A 27,423-nucleotide genomic window follows, 5' to 3' on the forward strand; every position below is an offset into this window, starting at 1 on the left:
CAGTTAAAAGCAGTTGTAGAATTTTCTTTGCCATTAGAATGTAACAGCAGTTGTCATCACAACCTATCTGCACTGTGAGATTGCAAAAAAAATTTAAACACCAGACCAAAGCTCAGATCAGTTACAGTATTTCTTTCTTATTATTAAAAATGCATCCAGAATTTTTGATGACCAAAACTGAGGTTTAGTATTGAAAACATCTAATGCTTTTTTCCATAAGTTGATCCTTCTTACACTTTTGGCAACAAAAGTAAATTTCTACTCTCCTTTGATGGTAGCAATTTTCTAACTAAATTCGAAGTCCTTGCTCTAACACACTCTGCCAAAATGAAGGTTTCCTTGCCACAGGTTATATTAATTTCATTACTGCTTCTGATATTATTTTAGTGAAGTAAGTGATATCTTTTAAACCTGTACAAATGCACTTTAAATTATGATAAATTCAATCAGGTTTGAAAGTTCTTTGTAAAGAAGAATTATGTGGTTTTGGGGTTTTTCTTCCCTGGTAAATGAAAAGTGTTAAATCAGTAACATAAAACTTTTTCTGATGTCTTCTAAACCTCTGTACCTAAAGAGTACTACCATGTTTCTGCTGCTTTTGTGCATCTCTGACATGCAGGTAAAGAAAGATTTGTTGCAAACTGGGGACAGATCAAAACCACATACCTCAACTGCCAGATTCAGAGAGGCAAAGTTCACCTTGATTAACTCAGTAGATATCATCCTAATTTCAAATTGTAAACTAACTCATTTCTCTTCTTCCAATACTCCAGAAGAAATATTTCAATGCTGGGGTTTTTTTCCTAGAAATATGGCATTACTCATTTTAGTTTACATTATATCAAAATATCAATTTTTTTCTCTAACTGTATTTTATCTGCACAGGCAGGTCACAATGTAATTGAATAAGCAATTTCTCATGTAACAAGCTTAATACTGTGTTGATCCCAATTTACTCCAACTGATTTCCACAGAAGTTGAACCAGATTCTGCAGCTACAAGCATTTATAGTTTGAAACAGCACTTTAATCCCATTTTCATGAACCGTTTTTGACCAATGACCTAAATAATGTACCTAAAAAAAGGAAAAAGGAAAAAAAAAACCAAACTCAAATCACAACTCACCTCAAATATTTAAACTGATATAGAACAGATAGCATTGATTACAAATTTACCTTTTTAATGAATGCCACAGAGAATGTATCCCACGATACAATCCCATGATCCATCAGCTCAACAAATGCAGTCAGTGTAAAGGACAACATATCTCCAAAGCTGCAAGAGACAGGAGTCATGACAACATTTACCAGTATTGCAGCAGGGCAACAACTGAGGGAATAAAGCATCAGGAAGCTTTCAGAAAGGCAGGAAAATGAAGCCAATTATGGACTAAGAGGTAGCAGAAGAGCACGAGAGGTCATGCTGTAGCTAGTCTCCAAAATGATTTAGCATGGATAACAAGAATAGTCAACTGGAGGAAAGCAGTTGTAAGAGAAGAAGTAATCCCCAGGAGAACACTGCATGCAATGCTCAAAAAAATATCAGTCAGTCCAAATTAAACTTCTCCCATAAATTCAGATATTTTGATCTAACAGATGAAATAAGTGAACTTTTTCCTTGGCACTTATGAAATTGTCCTAACCGAAGGCTATGTAGAGGTGTCACATTTTGGTAGCTCTGCATCAAAAAAACTGGTGGGAAGTTAGAGCACTGTTTATTCCTTCTCTTACAAGGAAGCAAATATATTTTAAAACTGCACCAGAAGAGATTATATATCTTGAGCAGCAACTTTCTAACAGTTAATGCTTTGATTTCTTTCTTTAAACCTGAAGATGCATCTCTTTTATTTTATCTATGAGCAACCAAATTGCAAAGGGTCCAGCTCAAACTTTTTAGGCCTAAAATGCAGGCCACTACCTTGCATTTTACATCTGTATGTTTGAAATGCAACAAATCTTTGTATGAACTCAAGTAAATTCAAAACAAGTTTAAACTCATCAGAGATAATGTGACTCAATGCACAGGAATTTTTCATGTTAAACCGCAATTTTTAAAGATTATCTATACACAATCAGGGCACCAAACAGTCAGCAGCCACACTGATTTCAGTGAAAGCCTTCCATGAGGTAGCTACTCACTACAAACAGCAATGCAGACATCCTGAAAGGGAGCAGTGAATTACCTTTCAGGGGATGTCAAACTGCCTGCAAGATGCTCTGCCAGTAAGCCATTAAAAAGCAAAACCATACAATCAAACAGCATGAATAGTCCCAGTGATTTTAATACAGCAGCTTATGCCTAATAAAAAGATAGAATAAAAAAACTCCTCTGTCAGACTGGAACTGAAAAGCTTAGTATGTTGAAAACCTGAGCCAAATATTACAGCTATAGTCAATCAATGTCATTAATTGGTGTTCCTTAATCTGTGGTTTCTCCTACTATCCTGCATGAACCTAAAGTGAACATCCACTCAGATGGAAGACATTTAGAGCAGTACATAAGAATAATGCAGACAAATCAGCTTCAATGCAGCAACTCTAGTGGCTGGGTTTGGTTTAATCTGCCATTTAGGGATATCTGATGGTGAGATGCAGACTTTAGTGGCCTCGTCTTTTAAGAAAGGACATTTTGCCAGAACTCCTGAGATTTCCTCCACCAAAAATACCCTTGCCATTCCTGACATTTCGTGAGTAAAATCCAAAAAACCCACCAAAACACCTTTCCCTTCAGTAAATACAGGTATGCACAGTGGCTTTGATTACTTATGACAAAATGAAAAACCTACACCAAAGGGCAAACAAGAAAAACAACGTCTCTAAAAATCCACTGTAATTTCACAGGAAATACTTTCCTTAGTAAACAAATGGTCTAGAAGTTCTGGGTTTTGTTTTAGGGGGCAGAGGATGCTCTTTTCCCTTTTTATTTTGTCATAGTCGCTTTATTTATTGGGGGTTTCTTTAATATTGCAAATCATTTAAGAACTACATTAAATTTAAAATGTCATCATTAGCATTCCAAATAACAAAGGATTTCATATTAAAATTACAATAAGACTCAGGAAATTTAATCAGCTCTGTTCCTGTCATGTTCCTCCATTCACTCCTTTTGCATAATATAGTTATTTATGAACCCACAAATAAAAAAGCAACCCTAGGAAAGGTTTTCTTCTAAAAGCTTATGCATCTTTATGACGGAATACGTCCACAAATACAAGATTAGTTTCAAATAATTTTTTAATTAAAAAGGTAGGTCATATAGGTTGAAAAGTAGATAAAAAATCTCTCCCAGCATTAAACTAAGCACATCATCTATCAGAGATAAATTTGCTAATCTATTGTTTTAAATTATAGTCAATTAACCTGTATTTAGTATATTAATTATCTTCTATAAATAAATTGTACCTGAAAACTAATTCCCATCAACAAAAGGTATAGTTTAGAGGGCTTACTTAAACTACATCAAACTTATGCATGGATATTCATCTTCAGAACAGCAATGGCTGGACTGTAAAGGAATTAAACTAACCTGGATTCACTAGTCCATTAAGTCTTCTCATCAAAACTATTGATCAATCCTACCTGACTGATACTGATTAATCCATGCTCCTCCACAGCTCTGAGGAATAAAGTTGGCTAATGGAGCTGACAATTCTGGTTTGAATGTATAAACCTAGTTTTAGTAGATCTGACAGTGATACAACCGTTTGGGATCCAGAAGGTGAAAGCACTTTTCAACTTAAAATGATCAGACACCTCATCAGATGTCACTCCAGTGACTCTGCTTCAAATAATTAATGACTGGAGAGGTGCAACACTGGGACTAATCAAGCAGCAAGAAATGCTTCAGCTCTATTATTATGCAGCAGCACATATACACACTATGTCCTTCTAAAATACATGGCTATACACATGCACCTGCCCAGACATGTATACACCAAGTGTCATTGCAAAAGTCAAAAGCCAGGCTTAAGGGATAAGCATTAGGACTAGCACAGCTAAAGATGAAAGCAATCTACAGGGTAACTAGGGCAAGATAAGGATTAAAGCATCTGCAAGGGGAGGGGAAGGGTGTTGATTCATTGTTAAGTGGTTAAACCCAAGCAGAGAGGTAGAAATAGACTTTCAAGTAATTCATATCAAAACACATACACACAGACACACTCACACTATTAAGAGGAGCAGACAGAATAGAGGGTAGAAATTTCAAGGGAATCAAAGCTGGCTTATAAAATTAGCAACCTTTAAGAAAACATGGTGGGAGCTGTTTAACTCAAGGTCTCTGTAAGGGTTTTGATCATACAAAAAGTCCAAAAAATAATAGGGCCTCTTTCTTCATAAGGTCTTTTTAGAATAATCCATAGCACAGGGTACAACAGTTCTGTAACTATCAAACCCTTGCTGCTCTGGCTAAATTACTTAATAGTTTGAGGATAATTCCTAATGAAGGTGTTTTTTAATGCAGCAAGAGGGGAAAAACGATCAGAAAGATGCACTGTGTAATTGCAATTTCGTATCTCATTACCACTGACATCTTAATAACCTTTGCTCTCAGGCAAGCTACTTCTACAAGCCCTCATGAATGCTGTTTTGGCTCTGGCTCTTGGATGTCTTACATTGGGACAACCGATACAATTTCATTATTCTTTGCTGACTTCCCTCTTCTAACCCCCATTGTGAGAGCTGGTGGTCACGAAGCATCTCTTCACCTGTAGCAGGTCTTGGTAAAAGCCTGCTAGGCAGTAAATGCTGAGGTTTGCAATGCCATCAGCTGTCCCAGCATGAACCATTCCATAGGAATGGCCATGTTCTAATACAGCCTGTGGGTCCTCAACCTCTCTCACAAACCTGATGGAAGATTAAGGCAACAGCTGCTTTCTACATCTCTAGGCTTTAAAAAATACCAGGTCAAACCTGTTAATTTAAATTCCTAAGAATTCTATGTATTCTTACCTTAGGAAACTGTGAAGAAAAAAAACCAAACACAACAAAAAACCACTAACCTCCCCCCCCCCCAAAAAAAAAACCCAACACCATTCTTCACATTTTGATACTAGTTTTTCTTTCCTGAAAATAAAAATGACAGGAATGTGCACGTGTCCCTGATTACCACACCTGTCTCTCACATGCCATCCTAGTATCATTTCTACATGCTAAACCATCATTTTATCCTGTGTGCTGATTTTGAAAGATGCCTAGAGCAACTTGGATTATTTTTCAAAATAAATCATTAGCAGTTTGGCACTCAAATTCCCTAGATGTTTTTAAAACAGAAATTAAAACAATTTCAATCCATGTTTCACACACATAACAAAATGAACATTTTATCACTGTTATGGAGGGAAAAATACTTGGCTGCTCAAATGATTATGTAAATCAAGATAATTAGTCAGGCTCAACTGTCGTCAGGTAACAAACAAAGGAATACAAGCTTTTACCAAGCCTGATGGAGTATCTCCTGTTTAATATGAAAAATTCCTTTGTGAAGTAGAATCTGGAAATTAATTGTTGCTTGTCTGTCACAACCAGCGTACATGCACTGGCCCACTGGGACTAGAAGCCAAAGAATGAACACCTTTACACAAATCACTTTCCTGGGTGACACAGAACCAAAGATGAGCTCTAATTTTGCAAGGGAAAGCAGCAAAGAAACAATTTAATTGGCCAGGAGGTAACAGGAGAGTAGCAGCCTACTACTAAATGCAGGAGTGGTTAACTAAGTCCCTTATCTGGGCTCACAGCCTAAAACTGGGCAGCTGAAAGGCTTGACATCACCGAGGTCAACATCAAAGAGTAAGAACAGCTTTTTAAATTGGAGCTGTCAAGGATAAATGGCCATGAATAAATTTTAACAGGGGAACAGAATATATCTAATCATCAGAGGACAAGAGCTCTGGAAAAGCCATGGGGGCCAGAATCTAACTCAGTTAAGTCTAAAACGAAGACTGATGATGTAACAGGATGCTTTGCCAGCAGAGTGTGAACTTTATATTACTATGGCTCCTCTTCACTGCTTCTACACTGCCTTGTTTCTTCAAGCGACCTTTCCAAGGGTAAAACTAAGCCACCGTCAAATCAAAGCAGGAGCAATTCACACCTACTTGGTACTTAGTACAGATGAAAATGATGGAACAATTTGTGTAGTTGCTGCCCCTATTTTTCTAGATGATTACAGAAAATGCATATAACTGCTACACAGCAACTGACACAGATTATTTTCTTTTTCATTTCAAGCACTACCGAAATATTTCTTTGTGGTACAGTTTCACTGCATCATTAAAAGGGGTCAGCCTTACTGATTTCAAATCCCTTGCATTCCAAGAACATGAAATAGCTTTGTAACCCTAGTATCAGGGTTTCACTATGTTTGAAAATTAATTTTCATTAAAGGAAAACACAGAGAGAATTTTAAACATAACTATAAATATTCTTGAATAAATCCAAGTGTAGATACTCTTACTATGGAATATGACTAAATCCACTTAAAGGTACATTAACCATGGGAAACTAGCCCAGAGGAACTATTATACACTGAAGATGTAATTAGAATTACCTCTTTTTCTTATTCCCTATTTTTTAAATTCCTGGTTTTGTTCATTTCATGGCAATTTCTTCAAACGGACTACTTTTCTTAAAAGCCCAGAAACCACTATAAAGGAAAAACATCATTCTCCAATCAGTTTGGTTTGACTACAATTTAGCACTGCAATGTGGAAGCCAATTAATAGAGCGATTTCATGGGATTTTTTTTTTAATTTATTATGTCATCCTGTACATATAAAGTAACTTGTTTTTGTAAATTAGCATTTGGTTTCTTTAAGTATCTTTAGTCAAGAAGACAGGAAGTGGATGCTGAGAAGTGTTATAGTTTAGTTCATGATATCAACCTCTGTGGGTTTTTTATCATTCTCATTTAACTAGATCTTTTCCCACTAATACATGGGTGAAAAATAGTCAGGATGTTGGATAACTACACTCACAGACCACTGGTGTAAACACTTTACTTTCAAAACATATGAGCAAACCAGCTTCCAGAACTATTGGTTTCACATCCTCAACAATACCTCTGGTATCTTTTTCAGTACAAGTCTCACATTCAATCATTTGTGTTATTTAGTTGTATTATCTTATGTACTACTGCTGGAAATCAAAACATTAAACTGAGTATCTCCATGTAAATGGAAGTTTCTACTGGGAGGATTTAACTTCCAAAGTTAGAATAAATTTTAGTCACAGACACGTTCTTTACTGCTGTGTTCACTGATGTGATACATCTACATTAACCAATAAGGATCCTCTAAATAAGTATCTTACTAAAGATCAAGTGGGTAAAACCTTGTTCTCATGAGTAAGCAAAGTGAAACTGTGTAAAAATAATTAATTCATGTCATCAGTCAGATCAGGTCCTAAAACCAGGGGGCAATGCAACTGTAAGTCAGTATTTCACTACTGTCCTGAGGACAAACAATCCATAGAAGTCTACATTGTAATAGAATTTGGAAACAGAGCTGAGAGACTATAACTACTCTTCCACAAAGAACTATTTTCACAGCAGTGAGGAAATGCCATCTGTTGTGGTTTGAAACTGCAACCCAGGACACCATCTAAAAGGATGGGAGATACCTTGTGTCAGCAGGGGTGATTATAGAATCACAGAATTTTTAGGGTTGGAAGGGATTTCTGAAGATCATCTGGTCCAACCTGCCAAGGCAGAGTCACCTGGAGCAGGTTACTCAGGAACAGATCCAAGTGGGATTGGAATGTCTCCAGAGAGGGAGATTCCATGAACTCCCTGTGCAGCCTGTTCAGTGCTCTGTTGGACTCAATGGAAAGAAGTTCTTCCTCATGCTGAGGTGGAACTTCTTGTGTTTTAGCTTATAGCCACTGCTCCTCGTCCTGTTGCTAAGAACCACAGAAAAGAGCCTGGGATCATCCTCTTGGCATCTTCCTGAGATATTTATCTGCATTAATGAGAGCCCCTCTCAGTCTTCTCCACACTAAACAGGCCCAGCTCCTGCAGTCTCTCTTCATAAGAGAGATGCTCCAGACCCCTAATTATCTTTGTGTCCTTCCAGTGGACCTACCCCAGGAGCTCCATGCCTTTCTGGTACTGATGAGGCCAGAATTGGACACAGCACTCCAGATGTGGCTTCACTAGAGCTGAGTAAAGGGAGAGGATCACTTCCCTCAACCTGCTGGCCTCAGTCTTCTCAGGAGACCATTGGCCATCCTGGCCCCAATGGCACTGCCAGCTCATGGTCAAGTTGTCATCCTCCAAGACTCCCAGATCATTCTCTGCTCTCTAGTTGGTCAGTCCCCAACACATACTGGTGCTTGGGGTTATTCCTCCCCAGGTACAGGACCATACACTTCACTTATTTAAACCTCATTAGGTTTCTCTCTGCCCCATTGTCCATCCTTTCACAGCCCTGCTGAATGGCAGCACAGCCTTCAGGTCATGCTGCAAAGCTGATGCTGCCAAGAATTCCATAAGCCTCATGTCACTTTAACAATTTTCCTCATAACCTAAACTTTTTCTATTATGAAACAAGTTACTTTGTATTAGGTTAAAAAAGTGAACTTAGCAGAAGGATTTAAATTTCCTGCCAAATTTATTCTTACTGTATAATTTATTCATTAAGCAATGATTTAAAAATAAATGTTTCAGAACTTGGTTTACAATAGCTTTGTGAAAGTATGATTTAGTAAAGATTTGGATGGGGAGTTGCATTTCCTGCATGATAAATCACATCAAGCTCTCAGAATGACAGACATATGCTTAATTGATTATTCTTTTGCTTCCTTGGGTTTTAGCTATACATGACATGTCAAATTTGCAAGCTAATCAAGACATTAGAACAACTCTTGAGATTCAAATTTATCAAAGACTGTGCTTAACTCTAAGCAAAGAGAAGTATTTTGTTCAAAATTATCAAGGAAGTAGGCAGGGAAATTCTGATATGAGGCCGTTTACTATTTTACAGTTTTCCTTTATGCAGCTATCTGCAACAACTAGCATCACCTGGGACCAGCAAATAACAGGAATTCAAACTGGGACAATGACCTTATTTTTCATCTTACTAACACTGGCCATTAAAATTGCCAACTATAAACCACACAAGCCAATGACACTCAAGAGGGGAATAGGAAAGGTAGGGAAAATAATTTTTTGGTGAAATTAAAAAAGAAAAGAAAACAAAAGCCTGACTTCAGAAATAGTAAAACTTCTGCTGAAGTTACAGAAATGAAGCACTCATTCCACAGGCAAAGCAAAAACAAGGCTTAATCAGAAAGTTTTAACAGGCGTCAAAGAGCAGAAAACAGAGAAGATTGAAGACTTGCTGATGAATATGCAGAGTTGTATTTACATATAAAGATTAGCGCAAGGGCCTGAACTCAGTCATGCAAAGGAAGAGGTAGTATACAAGGTGATGATCTAATCAAGTTCTTACCAGGGCTTCATTATCTTCTGCAATTTCTGATATCGTCTGCAAAATTAAAACTTGCATGTGAGGAAAAACACTTTAAAACATCTGTACTCTATTTACTGCATACAACCCCCCTGTACTTGAGCCATAAAATTCACAGGCACGTATACAATATGAGGCAGTAAATTGCTAACAATCTGCTGTGAACAGAAACAGTTCAGTAACTTGCAAAGAACACTGCAAATAGATTTCAAATATTTGTTCAGAACACTTGTGTTAACTTCTGTTAGGAAAAAAGCATATCTAGACATTCTAATTTAGTAAAGCATTTGTGTAAAAAGCCTTTGATACAAAACAATAAAGGTTTATACATTAAGCATCTTCTGTCCTGTTTCAACAACATGTAGCCTATTGCCTGGAAAACTCTTTTATATACTTGTAGTCTCCACCACTAATACTGATGTCAGAGTCATCAGCATTTTTGAAAGTTGTGTAGCTAGAATGGTAAATGGTAAAAAGGGCACCAAAGATAGATATTCTCTTTTAAAAACATCATTTTAACATATAAAAATAAGGGAGCTAGAAAGAAATTAAAAAAAAAATCTCTCAATTAATCCCTTCTTGTGCCTCCTAAATCTATTTCAGTTTTATTTCAGAGGCTTGGCTGCAGTTCCACACTGGGCAGACCAGTATTCAAAAGGACAACAAAGAGGTCCCTCTTTCTGCACTGTCTTCCCCTTTCTCCTTTTCCAGAGGAATCAGTCTCAAGGAGAGCAGCTTCTGGGCTAGCTTGTATAACCGTCAGTGGAGAAAACACAGAGACTATCTTCATGTTGTTGATGTTCTTCATGGACGTGGTTTGAAGTCCTTCTCTGCCAGCTGTGAGCTGCAATACCCATGCCTGAAGATAGTGCTGGCACAGTTTACCATGTATCCAAGCACAGACTGGGCTACAGCCTAACTTAAACCAGAGAAGTGACAAAATTTTCTCCTTGGATTTCATGCCCTCAATTCTTTTATGGTACGATATCTATCTGTGTAGCCAGGAATAATGAATAAACAAAAAAATCTTGATGATGATCACACAGCCTTAAAAAGTGGAGGGAAATACCCTCAACATGCAGTAAAAATCAAAACATTTTCTATATTAGGAGATCCAAGCTTCAGCAAAATGTCACTCCTGTGCTTCTGCAAACTAAGTGTTTCCATGCTGTGGCAGATTCTGCTAAACCACCAGGAACAATTGCCACAACAAATGGCTTTTGTCATCTCCCAAATGTGCATGGATCCTTGCAACTTTCTGCAGCATGTCAGCCAAACTTCATTGCACTCTTCCCAGGCCAATTTTTAAAATGTCTGCTTTCTTTCAGGTGCTGATTCTGGCTAAGCAGCAAACTAACTTGAAATTAGGGCTGTGTTTTTCTGAGAGAGAAACAAGTGTGGTGTTTGCAGACTGGTAGCACTTCAAAGGACAGACTCTGTTTTGCCAGAGATTTTTTCACAACAGGCTCTAATCAGGAGCATTTTCTCCATGACTGAGACAGGGATTAGAGAACAAACATCTGAGTCCTAAAACAAAACATCTAGACAGCAACTCTCTTAGCATTTACAGAACTCTTATCCATCCTGAGTTAATCAGCAATCAGTTAACTTGAGGTAAAAAAGTATGCAAAGCAAAAGAAAATATAAATTTAGAATAATGTGGAGAAATAATTGAATTATATAAGACTTTTCTGGTGAAGCAATACAAAGACAAAATTTTGACTTCAGAGGAAAGATAGCCATCGTATTAAATCACACAGTTTCCACTGATTTTTGTTGCTTTGGTGTGACTAGAGCAGCAATCAATCTAGGACATCAAATGTTCCAGCAACACAGCACTGTAGATTGACTTCTATCACTGAAGATGTGGATGGAGGCCATTCTCTAAAGCAGCACATGCTATTTTCATCTATCATCAAACCAAAGCATAATAGAGAGGGCACTAGCATGAGCAGGAGTTCCTCTTATATTTACCCACAGACCATGAAAAAGTCACCGAGGAGGAGCCAAGCTGATTCTTCCAGCAAGTCAGCCTGGAAAGGAACTAACTACAGTCTGCCACGTCCACCAGCTTTCCTCTTTCTATATATACATAACTTCTGGGTTTCTTCCAGAGGGCTGACTCTGTGGTAGCAACCAAACAGCTCTGTAGAGCCCTTCTTGGTGAGTTACCAAGGTAGGGTCAAAAATGCTGAAAACCTTACTGATCTAGACACTAGTAATTAGCTTTTTTTTTTTTTTTTTTTTTTTTTTTTTTTTTTTTTTTTTTTCTTTTTTTTAAGAAAACATCCCTCAATTGCACTTACACAGATGGGAACAAAACCACAGTCATAAAGCAGAGGTTATAAGGGCAAATTAGATAGCAATTGTAAAAGACGGAGATTCTATAGTAGTGTAGTAGTGAAAGACAAAACCAGATTTTTACACAGGCAGGAATCTCAAGATAGATGCCAACATAATGCAAAATAACATGAGTGGCAAATTACCAGGTTAGACATTTTCTACCATAATATGTTCCCTGTCTGGCTTCAAAGGAACTTTGTGATACATCCAAATAAATCCCAAGGAGCAGCAGTGAGTTCTCTTTGGACTTTCTCAAGCACACAGACTTACTACTTGCTCAAATACTGCAGGTTACACATTGAGCAGCTTCCAACAGAGACCAGCTTAGCAGGGACTTGACTAGATCAACTCCTATCTGTTCATGTGCCAAAGCTAGTGTACAAAGACAAAAGATACCCCAAATCTAAACCTCAGCTGGAGTAACCCACAGCGCACATGAAGGGCTTGTCTGAACTGGGAAAAAACTAAAATGTCCCACTGTGGAACGCAGTTGGAGCCACTGTAGCTCATGATAGACCTAAAGCAGTCACACCAGCACAACAGTTGTTTCTGAGCCTGCACTGTTTGAATATGAACAGAATTGTGTAAGAATACCACTGAGGATAAAAGCTTTTCATGCACTATTACCCCAGAGAGGGCCACTGTTACCAAAGGTGGGAGATGTACACAAAAACTTCTTCCTCTACAGAAACGCTGATGGAATGATGGATGAATGACCTACCGACCACATTAAAGCACCATTTGACTATTGCTTTTCAGGCAAACAGAAGGATAATGCACATTCTGGCTAACAGGCAGTTTAGGAATATGATAAGAAAAATCCACGAGTACAAATTTCTGGCTTCTGTCTGCAACAGGTGTGGCTATCACAAGCATAGGAAATCTGGGAAACACTTTGACCTAGAATAGTCTACAAAATTACGATTACTATTAAGTTACACAGCAGCCCTCTGCCTCATCACAGCCACCACAACATCCCACAGCTATACTCAGTCCAATAGACAAAATCAGCCTGGAAAGTTGCAGAAGCGGAGATTTTAAGCTCTTCCCCTTATTTTTCCTGGTTTTTCAAATCCTACTGTTTTGTCTGGAGTTAACAAAATATAACAGATTTATTTTGCCCACCTTTGTACTCTGGAGAATATTTGGAAATATAAATCCACTGCTGGAGTTATTCTTTTTATAACACTTTACAAAATAAGTTGTCAAACAAAACTCAGTAAAACTGTCTCCCTTGATCCCTGTTCCTGTTGGGTGTTGACATCACCATTTAAAAGGGGTCATTTAAATGCTGATATTCTCAAACATAGGCAAAGTAAAAAAATCAAGCCTTGAGAAAGTTTAGGCTGAGGGGCACCAGCAACCCTCCATCTCTTCCCTCCAAAATGTGATCTCTGACAGTTCCACCTTCATATGACCTTGAGATTGGCTCAGTTGGTTAAAACATGGTGTTAATAACACTGAGGTTGTGGGTTCCATCCCTGTAGGGGCCATTCACTCAAGAGTTGGACTCAGTGATCCTTCTGGGTCCCTTCCAAGTGAGATGATTCCATGATTTTATCTAAAGCCTACAGTATGTGCTTTGCATATGTAAAAGACATAAGAAAAATTGTACTTGTGTGTGCTGAGAGGGAGGTGTAATCCAAGCCTGAAGACTGATGGGGAAACAAACCCAAAATAGAGCAAGCAGGAGAAAAGTAAACCAACAAAAAAAGCCACTCCAGAAAAAATCCTACTCCACCTTCTTTCTCAACAGAAACTGCACTGAAAGATGGAGCTGCAGCCCTTTCTTATTCTCCTGCTATTACCATCTCCACAGTGGTATAGAAGGATTACCTGATTTTATATACTCTTTTGGATTGCTGCCTCATAGACAATAGTCACCCTTTCCCGACATTACAGAAGCACTAAGAAATGAAGATTGTGTAAAACCCCTGTTGGACAAGAATTGATTTTGGCAGCAATGTCAGATTAAGTAATCTGTGCTTCCAGGTGAAGCTTCACAGGAATAGTTGAGGCTGTTTAAAACCCTGTGCTGTCAAAAATACAAATTAATTTCCTCCCTCCATTGGCTGGCTGAATCTCTGACAGTTTAGCAAATTGAACTGCATCACTGAGGAGTCAAATAAGCATTGGAGCTGAACAAGAGAGGGAGCAGGTACTACCCAGCCAGTAGCCAGGAAGGGTGGAAAAAGACTACTTTATATAGTGGCAAAAACCTACTAGCTTAGTATTGTTCCTATCTTCTGAAAATTCATTTTCCATTTATCTACCGAGTTGTGCTTGCACAACGGTTTTCTGGGGAAATGCTGTGAGCTCAATTAGGGAACTAAACTGGGTTATGGAATATTGTATTAAAAGTAGCCTCTACTGTCACTTTCCATAACCCACACCAGTTTTCCAGTTCAGCTTGGTAGAAACAGTACTGGTATAACTCTGCAGATGAAGCAGGACAGGAACAAGTTACTGTGAGCTTAAACGTTTTGACAGCACTGCTGAAATACTCATCAGACTAGGATGGAAAAAACCACCAGCAGGTATTTGAGCAACTGTCCCAAAAACTGTGCTAAAGTCGGAATAATTCCAAACCAATCTGTCTTCGGTTTTCCACTGGGCTGGTATACAGTATTATCTCTGTAAGACAAGCCAAGACCTAGAATTTCACTGAACAATGCAATTTGTCCTTAAAGCATGCATAATCGATCTCTCAGAGACTTCCAGCTGTACTGCAGCCAACTCTGCAAAAGCATGTGCTCAACAGAAAGCTCCTTTTAGTCATGAGACAAAATCTACACAGAATCACAGAATCACTAGGTTGGAAGAGACCTTCAAGATCATCAAGTCCAGCCCATGCCCTAACACCTCAACTAAACCATGGCACTGAGTTCCATATCCAGTCTTTTTTAAAACACATCCAGGGATGGCGACTCCACTACCTCTCTGGGCAGACCATTCCAAAACTTTATCACCCTTTCCATAAAAAACTTTTTCCTAATATCCAACCTATATTTCCCCTGGCACAGCTTGAGACTGTGCCCTCTTGTTCTGTCAGTTGCTGCCTGGAGAAAGAGACCAACCCCCACCTGACTACAGCCACTTTTCAGGGAATTGTAGAGAGTGATAAGGTCACCTCTGAGTCTCCTTTTCTCCAGGCTAAACAACCCCAGCTCCCTCAGCTGTTCCTCACAGGGTTTGTGTTCCAAGCCCCTCACCAGCCTCGTTGCCTCCTTTGGACACGTTCAAGCATCTCAACGTCCTTCCTAAACTGAGGGGCCAGAACTGGGCACAGCACTCAAGGTATGGCCTCACTAGTGCTGAGTACTGGGGAAGAATGACCTCCCTGCTCCTGCTGGCCACACTATTCCTGATCCAGGCCAGGATGCAATTGGCTTTGTCCACCAGGGCACACAGCTGGCTCATGTTCAGCTGCTGTAACCAGAACCCCCAGGTCCCTTTCCTCCTGGGCACTGTCCAGCCATACCATCCCCAGCCTATAGTGCTGCAGGGGGTTATTGTGGCCAAAGTGCAGGACTCAGCACTTGGACTTATTAAACTTCATCCTATTGGACTGTGCCCATCCATCCAACCATGCCAGGTCTCTCTGCAGAGCCCTCCTACCTTCCAACAGATTGACACATGCTCCCAGCTTAGTGTCGTCTGCAAATTTATGAATGAAAGACTCAATACCCTCATCTATGTCATCAATAAAGATATTGAACAGAGCTGGCCCCAGCACAGACCCCTGAGGAACACCACTGGTGACTGTCCCCAGCTGGATGCAGCACCACTCGCCTCCACTCTCTGGTCCAGGCCATCCAGCCAGTTCCTAACCCAGCAAAGAGTGCTCCTGTCCAAGCCATGGGCTGCCAGCTTTTCCAGGAGAGTGCTGTGGGAGACAGTGTCAAAGGCCTTGCTGAAGTCCCAATAAACGACATCTACAGCCTTTCCTGCATTCACCAGATGGGTCACCTGGTCATAAAAGGAGACCAGGTTGGTCAAACACAACCTACCCTTTCTAAAGCCACGCTGGCTGGGTGTGATGCCCTTGCCATCCTGTAAGAGCTGCGTGACGACACTCAATATAAACTGCTCCATTACAAATACACATTTATTTAGAAGCTTACATGAATTTGATCTAGCTGCATTTATTATTTCCAATAGGAAGATGGCAAAATTTAATACCTATCACAATTAAAAGCAAGGTTTTTTTCTTCAATCTGCATAGTAAGCAACTACAACTCTCTTATAATTAAAACCAGGCTATCTGCTACCTTGCCTTAGCAGCATCAATTAGCATGTTCCTGTGCCATGGCTGTATGACAGTAAAGCTGCTCAGCACAGCCGCATCAATGAAGCAGATGTCTGAAGAACAATCTCAACAGCAGCAGAAACAATTCTGTTCTGGTTACTGTCAAGACAGCTAGGCTTAGCATAGTCTCGTTTTTTTTTGGTTTTTTTTGGTTTTTTTTTTTGGCAGAAACTGTGTTATTTCAGCCAAATGGCAAGTCATAGAGATCAGAACAATGCCAATTAAAAAAAAAAAAAGTTGAAAATTCTGCATAGGCCTTCATCCTTTCCCTCCTAGTCATGAGATCACCGTTATTATTACTACTAGTTATAAGAAAAATAAATATAGATTCCTTTTATCACTCTTTGGTCTTTCAATATTTACAGTGTGTGAATTATATTTTCCTTTTCTTGCTTTATAAGGCATTATGAGGAATTTTTTTCCTTCTAAGGAAGGCTGAGAGTCTGTTCCAGTCACACAACTATTTTGATACATCAAGAAAAAAACCCCATGACTTTAACAGTCTTCTGCTACATCAGAAAGACTATCTGTACAGACATGATTTTCTGAAACACAAATTCCAGGCTCGACTACAGAATACAGTTCTGAATAAGAGAACTATATTTTCACAGTTCGGGTAGCAAGAAGACATAATTCCTACTTCCACCTTGGTTCCTGAAGATATTTTTTATCAGTCATTAGGATATCAAGGACTCAGTATCATTGCTCACTTTCTGCCCCATTTTAGGGCACAGATCTCTGAGGAGGGAGTGGAAGCAGCACACCTTTACACTTCCCCTTTAGATAGTCTGTACACCCAAGCAGATGGACTGCACAGTCAGCTTCTCTTAACTAGGCATGGACTGGTTTCTGAAAAGTTTAGCATTAGGAATGCTGTGGAAATCACTTTCTGAAAAATCTCAGAAAAGAAAAATAGCTGCCTGCACACGTCCATCCCACTCTTTGATGATAGAAATACATAACCTGAGAAATGATTGGACATCATGGATAATTATAAAATGGAATCAGCATTTTCTTGTTCTTCATGACTTGTCTTGCAGGCTTTTTCTATAATTTATAGATCACCCAAACTGTAAAAACAAACATAAAACTATCTTTTTTTTTCCCTTTTTCAGTTAATAAGACTCATAGCAATGCTGTAGAAGCAAAAATGAGCCTGAAGGAAAAACAAGATAAGCCACCTCAATCAACAAGCTCAAGATACATGTGGACAGTTTCTGAGACATTGCATTTCTGTAGATATAAATATATTCATATTGACAAGATGCACTCTCAGCTTCATTAGAGCCCATGCACCCTACCACCAACCCCTATAGTTTTGTGCTTGCACACAACATGCACACAGTTCTCTATTCTCTAACACATTCTAATTTTCTTCAATATTCAGGAATATAGCGTGAAAAACTAACTAGGAAACACTTGTTATTTCTTGTCAACTTTTTATATTACCTCTTCTTTTCATCACCTGTGAAATGAAACAGAAGTAACTAGAAATCCAGGGATTTACATTCTCTTACTCTGGTCACTGTACTTTAATAGTCATCAGCTTCACTGAAATAATGACTAAGTAGCACAATAAACAAAGCCAACTATAAATAAAACATAGGCCTCTTCCTCAGTGAAAGTCATATAAAAAGATGGAGTCTTGTTTTCCAGAGGCTAACCAGTAAAACTTAATTACACACTCAAATTATAACTTAAGAGCTGCCTCTAACACGAAATCCATGTGCAAAGAAAACCTCAGAGCAACTTTGCACTGAGCACGATGGCACTTCTAATGAGCACTGCCTGGCCCTTCAGGGAAAATAGAGAATAAAGCTTGAATTAACAAAATTCATCAATTTCTAGCACAGCTGCAGCACACCATGAACAGAGGCACCACTCAGCCTGGGCTTACAGGTGCTGGGCTGTTCCCAGCTGCATCGACCCACGGGCAGCTGGCATAGCACAGAGAGGGGATCCCTGCAGAACACCAGCAGCCACCCCATAGGGTATGTCCCATTCCTGCTCTCCCAGAGTCTCAGTGCCAGTCCCCAGGGTGCAATACAAGAGCAGAGACAGCCACCACCCTCACACTGTTTCACAGCATGTGACACACCTAGCCCAATGTAATGGTCTGTTACCACAAAAAAAGGGCTTTCCTGCATCCACTCACAAACAGTTCCTCTCTTGTTTCTTCAAGTCCCTAACTGAACAGAAAACTAATTTTAGAGAGTTAATTTTCTAACAGAATCATGTACTTTGCAATAAGTTAACAGTCTGGATTGGCTTTGTGAAGCACTCACACATTGGCACCAAATCCTGGAACTAGCTCCTGGAAAAAAAATGGGACTGGGCTGAAGAACAGGGGTTAACACACAAGAAATGGGAGAAGAAGGCAGGGAGCTGGACCATCTCTCAGCACCAAGACATTAGGTTTGTCTCAGCTGCATGGGTGACTCATAGCCCCATTTAAACAAGGCTGGCTCTACAGTACCAAGGTGGCTAAGATAACTCCATAGTGAAGGTATACCTTAAATGCATCTTTATAAAATACATTGTCTTCTAAAACTGGGCTGTGAAAGAAGCGTCTGCCCCACCCAGAAATTTCTGGCTCTAATTCAATAATTCTAATTCCTCCTCTAATATCTACCTCCTGCCCTTTATAATGCTAGTGTAATTGTTTGTGTAGATTCACCTATGGACACTGAGAAAGCAGTGTAGGTTCATCCATGGACACAGAGAAAAGCTTTATGTTCTGAAGCATTTTGGTGACCTTGTCAGCCACACAACTCACAAGGCCACCTTGCTGAGGGTGCTGAGCCCAGGTTGGGAGCAATGGCAAGGAGGCCTTCAATTTGATTTATTTGTTCAGTGAGCATCTTGTGTGGGACCTCTTATTAACAGTAGTGCAGAGTCCAAGTGAAAACAAGAACAGAGCATAAGAAGACAACTGACTGATTCCAGCTGCCTTTCTTTGACAGCCTAGGGCACTGAATGAAAAAAAAAAAAAGTTTCTTTTCTTTCTTATGAGGAAGTAGTTTGTCTGTTTGCTTAGTGTGCTGACACAGCAGCAAGTGACAGACCCTGATGTGAGGGAACAGATTCAGTACCTTGAAGTGAGATAAGAAAAGAAAGCAGAAGCACCATGGCAGGCTTAGGCTGCTGTGCCTGTGTATGTTTGCTCCTTTTATTAAATCCCAAGTTCTGTTAAATATGCACTCATCAGCCAGTGATGCACAGTATAAAAGCAGAAGGGAATGTACAGCATAGCACAGATGTCCTTGCTTTACAGCTCCCTTTGCAAAACCAGACTTGGAAAAACCTGACCTGCTGACACCCTCAGGAGCTGCAGAATGTCTAGGCTGCTGAACATGAAAGACTGCAGTGAGTCCTAAGAGCTCATCAACATATGAAGCTGCTGGAAACTCTTACAGTCTGAGTCTTTGTCCAATGCCCAGACTCAAGAGTATTTCTCCCCACAGACAGAAACACTGATACATGCATTAGACAGGTAGATCGATCAATGCATATTTGATGACACATTACATCAGCTAAAAAGAAAAAAAATTAAATTCCTCAAAATGCAGACACTTACAAAAATAAAACAAAACAAAATAATAATAAAAGAAAAAGGCAGTAAACTCTGCTCATATGTCCAGTTTGCAAGCCTGCTGTATGGTTTGAAAACTTATACCTTTGGTCAGGATTTATTACAGGGTATAATTTGCTAGGCAGTTCTTTCAACAGCAGTGTTGCCTTTAGTAGTTTCCCTCCCAAACAGTTATTTTTAATCCAGACCAGTCTGCTACAGCTTGGCTCATCCCACAGCTACAAAACAGCAGTACAAACACATCTGAAGGGTGAAGAGGGCCCTTGCTTTAGTCTTAGTGCAGCTAAAAGAAAACATTATAAAAAATGTGAATGTTGCCTGTCTTTTTCAAGAGAAAATGAAGTGGTTTAGTTTAAATACTTTCTGCAGTGGAGTAAGTTAAACCATGAAACCTAAATAATGCCACAACAAAATAAACCACAAGACTGTTAATTTTCCAGTGTCCTGATCTTCACAGTCATATGTGAGCCTGTCCATTTAGAACACTTTTCTTTATATTTCATGCTGTAAACATGTGTTTATATCAACTAAAACTTGTCTTTGCTTTTGAACGTTATTTGATCCATAAACAACAAATACCACATGAATAAAAGACAAGTTGACCAATTTGGTACCTAAAAGCATTTTTTTTTAAGTGGCATAACATGTGATGTGTGCCGCAGATCACATTGCTGCAAAAAAGCAAAGACTATAACCCCAAAATGGCAAAGATTAAACCACGAGCTTTTGGAAACCTAGTATATAGCTGTAGTTAGACAATAAGGATCCAGAGTCCCATAAGCCATTAACCACACAATGAGCAGGGATCAGGGAGAGATTGTTTTTACCCTGCCCAATCTATGGACTACTGGATTCTATAAAGTAGTTAATTTTTCTGTGGAAAATACACAGTATATCTTGTACAAGACCTTCAGAGACCATTTGTGCTCCATTTCAAAGACCACTTACTACTTTTGCTTTATCTCCTAACACTACTTACTTCCTGTGAATCCAAGAGAGTACAAGCACATTTGTGAGGGCATTAGAACTGATTTCAGTTTTCTTTCTCTCAGGAGATGGTGTGGGTATTCTTGACTTCTTCCTGTGTAGTAGAGCTTGACACCGAGTGCAAACCTCTTACTTGAAATCAAATGCTTACTGTTAGAGCATAATTTAATAGTGCAACAATCCAGTTGGTATTTTTCTGTTGCACTCTCCACATTAAGCCAGTGGACACTTTCTCAGGACTTTGGTCCTGAATTTCACCAATGATAAAATTTGGTAAGGCATTCTGGTAAAGAATGAGTATATTTTTTAGAGGTCAGCTTTCAATTTCATGTCAAAAAACCTCATTGTTATTAGAAAAATCCCATTCAAAATCAAAACAATAAAAAATGAAAATAAAGCCAAGTATTTTTTTACATTTGGGTTTTACCACACATGTTCTCAGTAACATGAAACTTAAAATGTAATTTTTAGGTGATATCACTTAAACATCAACCTTTAAATGGCTTATTGAAATTCCAATGAATAGAGAAGAAACTAGGACCCCAGTCTCCCCAGACTTTATAGTACAGGCAGTACTTTGACTTCCTACTTTGCTCATCCCCAGACCTGACCAGCCCATTGTTAGGGGAAATTAAAAAACCAATATCTCATTGATAATTAATATACTATCCTGTCAGCCTAGACCTCTTGAGATATTTAATTTCTCAACTCAGAAAGAGAGCACAATATTACTCCACATGGAAGGAACACCAGAGTTTAAGCAAAATACTTACTCTGTGCCACTTTCAACCATTTGCGTTAGGAGGGAAATGCCATCCAGGTTTATAAATTCTTGGGCAAATGTAACATCCCGTGAGTAGTTGGCTAAGTCTTTCAGTGCTTCTAACTTTGCATCCATACTAGAAGACTGGATCCTCTCATGGAGCTGCTGTGCATTTTGAGCCTATGAGAGAAACAAAACACACAAAACAAAAGCAACAAAACAGACTTCGTTACAATGAAAATCATGAGTAAAATGTCAGTGTAAACAGGAACAATGGACATGTTTAATATGAATGATATTTAACTTCCATGCTCAGAAAAGATTAAGTAGCTCAAATAAAAATTACTTTTGTAAAAGTATATTACTTGTGTATTACTCTGTTATTACCTGTAATTATTTGGACTCTTGCAGAATCATTAGTTGAGCAATGGATATATGTCCCATTGTCTCAGGGAAAATGTAAGCATTGCAAAAGACAGCATTTGGCTTGAAGAGTTTATGTGTCACATCAATAAAGGAGAAATGAAAATAAAACAAACTGCATCAGACAGTCTCAGTAAAATAATAGTGGCACTTCTTTTCCTGTCAACGCTTACTCAGGTTACACACTTCACCTTTAACAACAAAGACCACATACTGTCCTAACCATGTTACATCAAGAGACACCAACTTCAGACCTTCTGCTTCTTCCTCCTCCTCTTCTTTTCTTCACAGTCAGTTCACTCACATACCCTCTTAACAAGGAGTGTAAAATAATTACTTCCATATAATACTATGATATTATCTGTCATAAATCTTTTTGCGTATTTAATATCCTCATGTTATGCCATTCTGGCCATTAATGCTTCAAATAGAGGATGAGTTAGTGAAATTCAAAATGGACATGGATGATAAAAAGCTAAAGAAATACTTTTATAATGCATATTAAATTGCTTCTCTCTTTAGCCATACAAATACTTTAAAATACATCTCACATTTTCAATTTGATGCTTTGACTTACCTGATTAGAATACAGAAATACCTAGCTAGCTAGGTAATACTTTTCTTAGAAAAAATAATCCTCCTCCCTACATATAGAGATATTTGCAAAATCCTGTTTCTTACCTGCACCCAAGGAAAGGTGAATGAGAGACTCTGTGTCATTAGGGAAACAAATTAAATGTAAATTCTGTTAAGAAATATTTTCTCTGAGATGATGCTTATTTTTTCTCAGCTGGAGAAGAAATAAAAGGGCTCTGCTGACAGACAATTCCTTTTCTGTTCAAGTAATGAACTCTTCCCAGAGATGGTCATCTCTGAAGATCAAGATTCTAAGAAAGCAGTCATTTGTAGTGCAAGTGAACATTTAAACAAGGACCCCAGAAAAATAACCAGCACAGTGTTGTTACAGATACAGCTGCCTAGCTACATAACTTTGATGGCTTCAAAAATGGGAATAAATTAAATGTCCCAATCTCCTCCAATATCAGCAAGGTTCGTTACTCCTTGTTTTTACAATGGTGGTGGTAAATGCATGGTCTCCAGTCAGCATTTGACCAGAACAAATGCAGTAAGGAGCATGTTATATGGGAGAAATACATTCTAGTTAGTGTGGCTGTGGTTAAAATAGTATTGCAAAGAAATGGAATATCTTTAGCTCTTTTATGCTTTAAGTATAGGATGATGCAGCCATTGCAGTTTCATTACCTATAAAAAGGCAGAATCCTGTCATCCAAAAGATCTTTCTGCCACTGAAGGTTACCTACACTATCAATGGATTTGAGTTGTAATGGGGGGACAATTGTTCATGCAGTCTCTCTGTAATAGCAATGGCTGTCCAAATGGAAACTAAAAGACTATTCTCTCAAGCTTAAGCAGGTGATAAGGTAAATCATTTGCTGAAGCCCATGGAAGAAGTAAAAATACATACCACTTACTTTCAGCTTCCAGGATAACTACTGAATACTTACCCCAGCCCTTTCCTTTCATCAGAGGGGGTGAAAAAAACTTTGCTAAAGTACTCTTCTATAATCAGCTACGAAAATTCACCACTATTATTACCTGAACCAGAAGTTCAATAGCCAACTCCTACCTTACCAAAGTATGTTTTTCATGGAGCCATTCCTAACTCTAGACTCCCCACTACAGAAACCCAGGAAGACTCAGAGATGCAAAATATCCTCAAAACATTACTGTTTCACTGAATACGTGCAATGTCTGAATTCCTGCCCACCTCAGGAAAGAAATATTCTGGAAAAACTTCAATATTGCCATGGCAGCTGCATTCCCCAAACTTTGGAAATGATTGGTCAGATTTAACCTTAAATCTATTAAATCTGTGCACATGGCCTTCTCCAACCCGCCAAAATTCTTGAAAGTTACCACCCCCACTATCTGCCTACTGAAGAAAGCTCTACTGAACTGGAAGTTCTTCCAGGTTTTCCAGTGAACCCAGTCCTCTAAAAGCTCCTGGATTCAGTGAAAATGGAAGAAATGGGAAAGGTGAGCAAAATGACTGGTTCAGAGCGACCAAGCAGCTCTCCTGAGCTGCTCTACCAATAAATCTGAGTGGACAAACCTTGGGCAGCAGAGCTGTGGCCAACAGATGGAGACTGTAATTGCTTGTATACCACAATAGCAAGCAAGAAAAACAGGTGAGCAGAGCCAGGAGAACATGCTCCTCCAAACCCCCTCACAACACACTGTGCCGTGTAAACAATGCTTTGTCTTCATATATATTGACAACAGATTATTTATGGTCAGGTTCACCCTTCCTCTTGAGGAGAGTCCTGCCCCCAGCAGAAACATCTGGGGCTGGTGAACTGCTGTTGTTAGCCAGTCAGACTTTCATTCCACATGTATCCACACCAAGCATGGGAAGAGCTGACCCTCCCTCTAACCAAATCTGAGAACACCAAGCTGCAGATGTACATTAGCAGCTCACCTACACTGCAAAATGGCCAGCATGAGCAGGACCAACCTATCAACTGAGGTATGTTAATCCTCTTTCCTCTGCAGTCAGTGGGAGCTTTGAAATTCACCAGACTAAAACCAAAATATTATCTTAGATCAGAGACAGCTTGGAGCCCTTTGCAGAGCACAAAAATCCACACTACGAAAGTGGTTTAGCCATATTTTAAGCACATAAAAGAGTGCTTACTAACATCATAGCTTTATCTGACTATGCCAATGTTTCATCAGCAAAGTTGACACACAGTTGGAGTTTTCTTACATTAAACAAATTTTGCAAGACACTGAATCCAATCAACCTTGCTCCTTCTATTCTCATATGAGAAAAGAACAGACAAATGGCAGAGGACATCTTGATTTAAGGGTTAAACATATATTTGTCTCAGCAAGAGTGTTGGCACGTGTCTCACTGGCAACATGGACAAAAGTCATATTGTCTGTTGTCATCCCAAGTGCCTGACATGTGAAAATATTGCCTTGGTTAACACCATGCAGCTCTCACAAGCCTTCTAATTCTTGTTGCCATACCCCTCACACATGCTTATGCAATGTACAGCTCATTTATGATTGCATTAAAAAATGAAACCCAGATGAAATATGCTCCAAGTGCTTACCAGGGAGCTATTTTAATGATTTGCAAGCCATCAGTGGATGGACAGAAAGCACAGCTCATTAGAGCAATAGCAGAGCTGGCTGCCATGTCTGCATTCTTACTGAAATATCATTCAGGTAGGAGTAAAGATAAATATATAAACCTTCACAATTAAGACTCATTAGAGGGAATTAACAGAAATATGGCTGCTCAGGTAAACGAAAGGCAGAATTAACTGCTCTCCCTCTCCAAAGGAAGGAAGGAAGGTGGGAAGCTTGTAAAACGTGTGCTGTTGAAGTCCCAGCATTTCAAAAGGCTGTCAAGTGGCATAAGCTGCATGTCTAGTATTAAATGACTCGCTGCTCCAAGGACATCCAGAAAGGTTGCCCTCAGGGAGTAGCAGTGCTTAAAAGGAGCAGCTTGATGAGATTGTCAGCTTAAAGAAAAAACTAATGACCTAAATCCAGGATGTGACTCTCTTAGAGACTCAAATAGCCATTTGGAGGTTAAGAATCCCAAGATCATCCTAACAAGGGATTCTACTGATCAAATTATCATTTCTTTGCCACTGAATACTTTGCACAAACTTTGAAAGCAACTTATTAACCAGACATACACAGGGCTTCTATACAGAATATAAAATACAGTGAGTAAGGACAAGAAGGAGGACACAGGTTCAAATCCAACCACTATCAAACATGAATGTGCTATGGAAGAAAACTGGACCATTGATTTAAATTGCTGGTTTTCCATTATGTAATCAGTTTTCTTCTTTATTTTTACAAAAAACAAATAAGAGTATTGTGATCTACCCTGTAGATTTAGTCAGATTAATCAATATTTTGTTAGAGAAAGAGCATACAGACCATCAGTAACTACCGATTACAGCCAAACAGGTGCATTTCTGTGGTTTACTCTAAATCATTCAGTGTTGAAACACCATGGTGGCTTAAAGTACTGCCTTTTGCTCGATTGTTATTGCCATTTCACCTACAACTGCATATATGTCAGAGCGCAATGGGGGAGTAGACACATAACATAATCATCCCTGTAGACATTCAGCAGACCCATCAAGGCCGATCTCATGTAAGGTAAGCAATGAGAATCTATTTTAATCAATATATACATTAATGGTTAATATTTTTTGCATGACCACTGAAGCACAGTTTCTACATTTAAAGACCCGTACAAATGTGATATACAGTCCCGTGGAACCATTACAGGCAATTAAGGAGGCAGAAACAGGGAAATAGTTACCTATATAGTCTTACACTAAACCAATGACAAAAGCATTATAGATGCATAGCCAAATGTATTACATAAATATACCTTAAAATAAGTTTATGCAATCATTAGCCACTTCTCACAGCTTTATAAGCATTTATATAAAGTGCTTGTAATGCTTTATAAGCATTTTTTCTTCCATCTGAGGTTGAAACAATCTGTTCCACTTACTATTCAAAATTTGCCTTTTGAAACCTGAAAACATCAGAGTAGACCTTTCTCTATTAAAAAAAAAAAAAAAAAAAAACAACAACAAAAAAAACCACAACAACAACAACAACAACAACAACAACAACAACAACAACAAAAAACCACCAAAAAAAAAAACAACAACAAAAACAAACACAACACCACCACCAAATTCCATTTCTCAAATCTACTATGAGCAGATAAATATAAAAGTGCCTAATTGTCCCCCACGGTCAGTGCTTCTGATACAAGGTTCATTTAGCTACTAATTCATCATTACACAATAAATATAATTACAATCAAAGGCTAGAACTGCAAAACGTTATGCATTTACAGAACCTTAAATACATGTTCAAGAAATTGTAGGTAAAAAATTATGAACTACATCTTCAAAATTTTACTAAGAGGATTCAGATGTATAAGCAGAAATAGGTTTAAAAACTCTTTATACTTCCTTGTCTGGTTAAATCACATATAAATAAAAAGAACATGTTCCTCATATCTGTAGAAGGATTCAGAGAAAATACTATGATGACTATCACTGAACACCTTTATTTACATGATTGCTTATTGTACACATGCTAATACATCTGCCTACAAACAAGTTACAGGTTTGAGAAGTCAACCGATCTCTGACCTGGGGATCAAAAAAACCAAAAAAAGACAAAAGTAAATGATCAGGCTCCACAGATACCACATGAGAAAATCCCCTTTAACCAGGGTTTAAGGTATATACCTCATAAGCAAGCCATTTTTTGTAAGTGCCCAAGAAGCTGCTTTTAATAAACAGTAAGTGCTCAAATAATCAGTTCTGTTCAAAAATCATTGAATTAAAAAAAAAATACACTAGTTCCTTCAATTTAATTTTCCCAGCATTTTAGCATATTTTTAAAATGATTAGTCATTTGAAAAGGAATTTGCAGGATCTGATTGAAGGAATCCTGCAGTT

The 27,423-nt window shown here is 38.6% G+C and overlaps 1 protein-coding gene across 3 annotated transcripts in view; it reads right to left on the reverse strand.

The window, feature by feature from the left end:
- ELMO1 (engulfment and cell motility 1) overlaps window positions 1-27,423 on the reverse strand; it is a 308,416-nt gene that overhangs the window by 200,858 nt on the left and 80,135 nt on the right. For all 3 annotated transcript variants that reach the window (XM_083880270.1, XM_083880272.1, XM_083880271.1), the window contains 3 exons: window positions 21,471-21,640; window positions 9,449-9,484; window positions 1,176-1,275 (listed from right to left, as the gene is read on the reverse strand). In XM_083880270.1, coding sequence (XP_083736396.1) covers window positions 1,176-1,275; window positions 9,449-9,484; window positions 21,471-21,640 — 306 coding nt within the window. The remainder of the gene's footprint in view (window positions 1-1,175; window positions 1,276-9,448; window positions 9,485-21,470; window positions 21,641-27,423) is intronic.

This window comes from Zosterops lateralis (assembly GCF_965231275.1).
Source record: "Zosterops lateralis genome assembly, chromosome: 1".
Taxonomy (NCBI): domain Eukaryota; kingdom Metazoa; phylum Chordata; class Aves; order Passeriformes; family Zosteropidae; genus Zosterops; species Zosterops lateralis.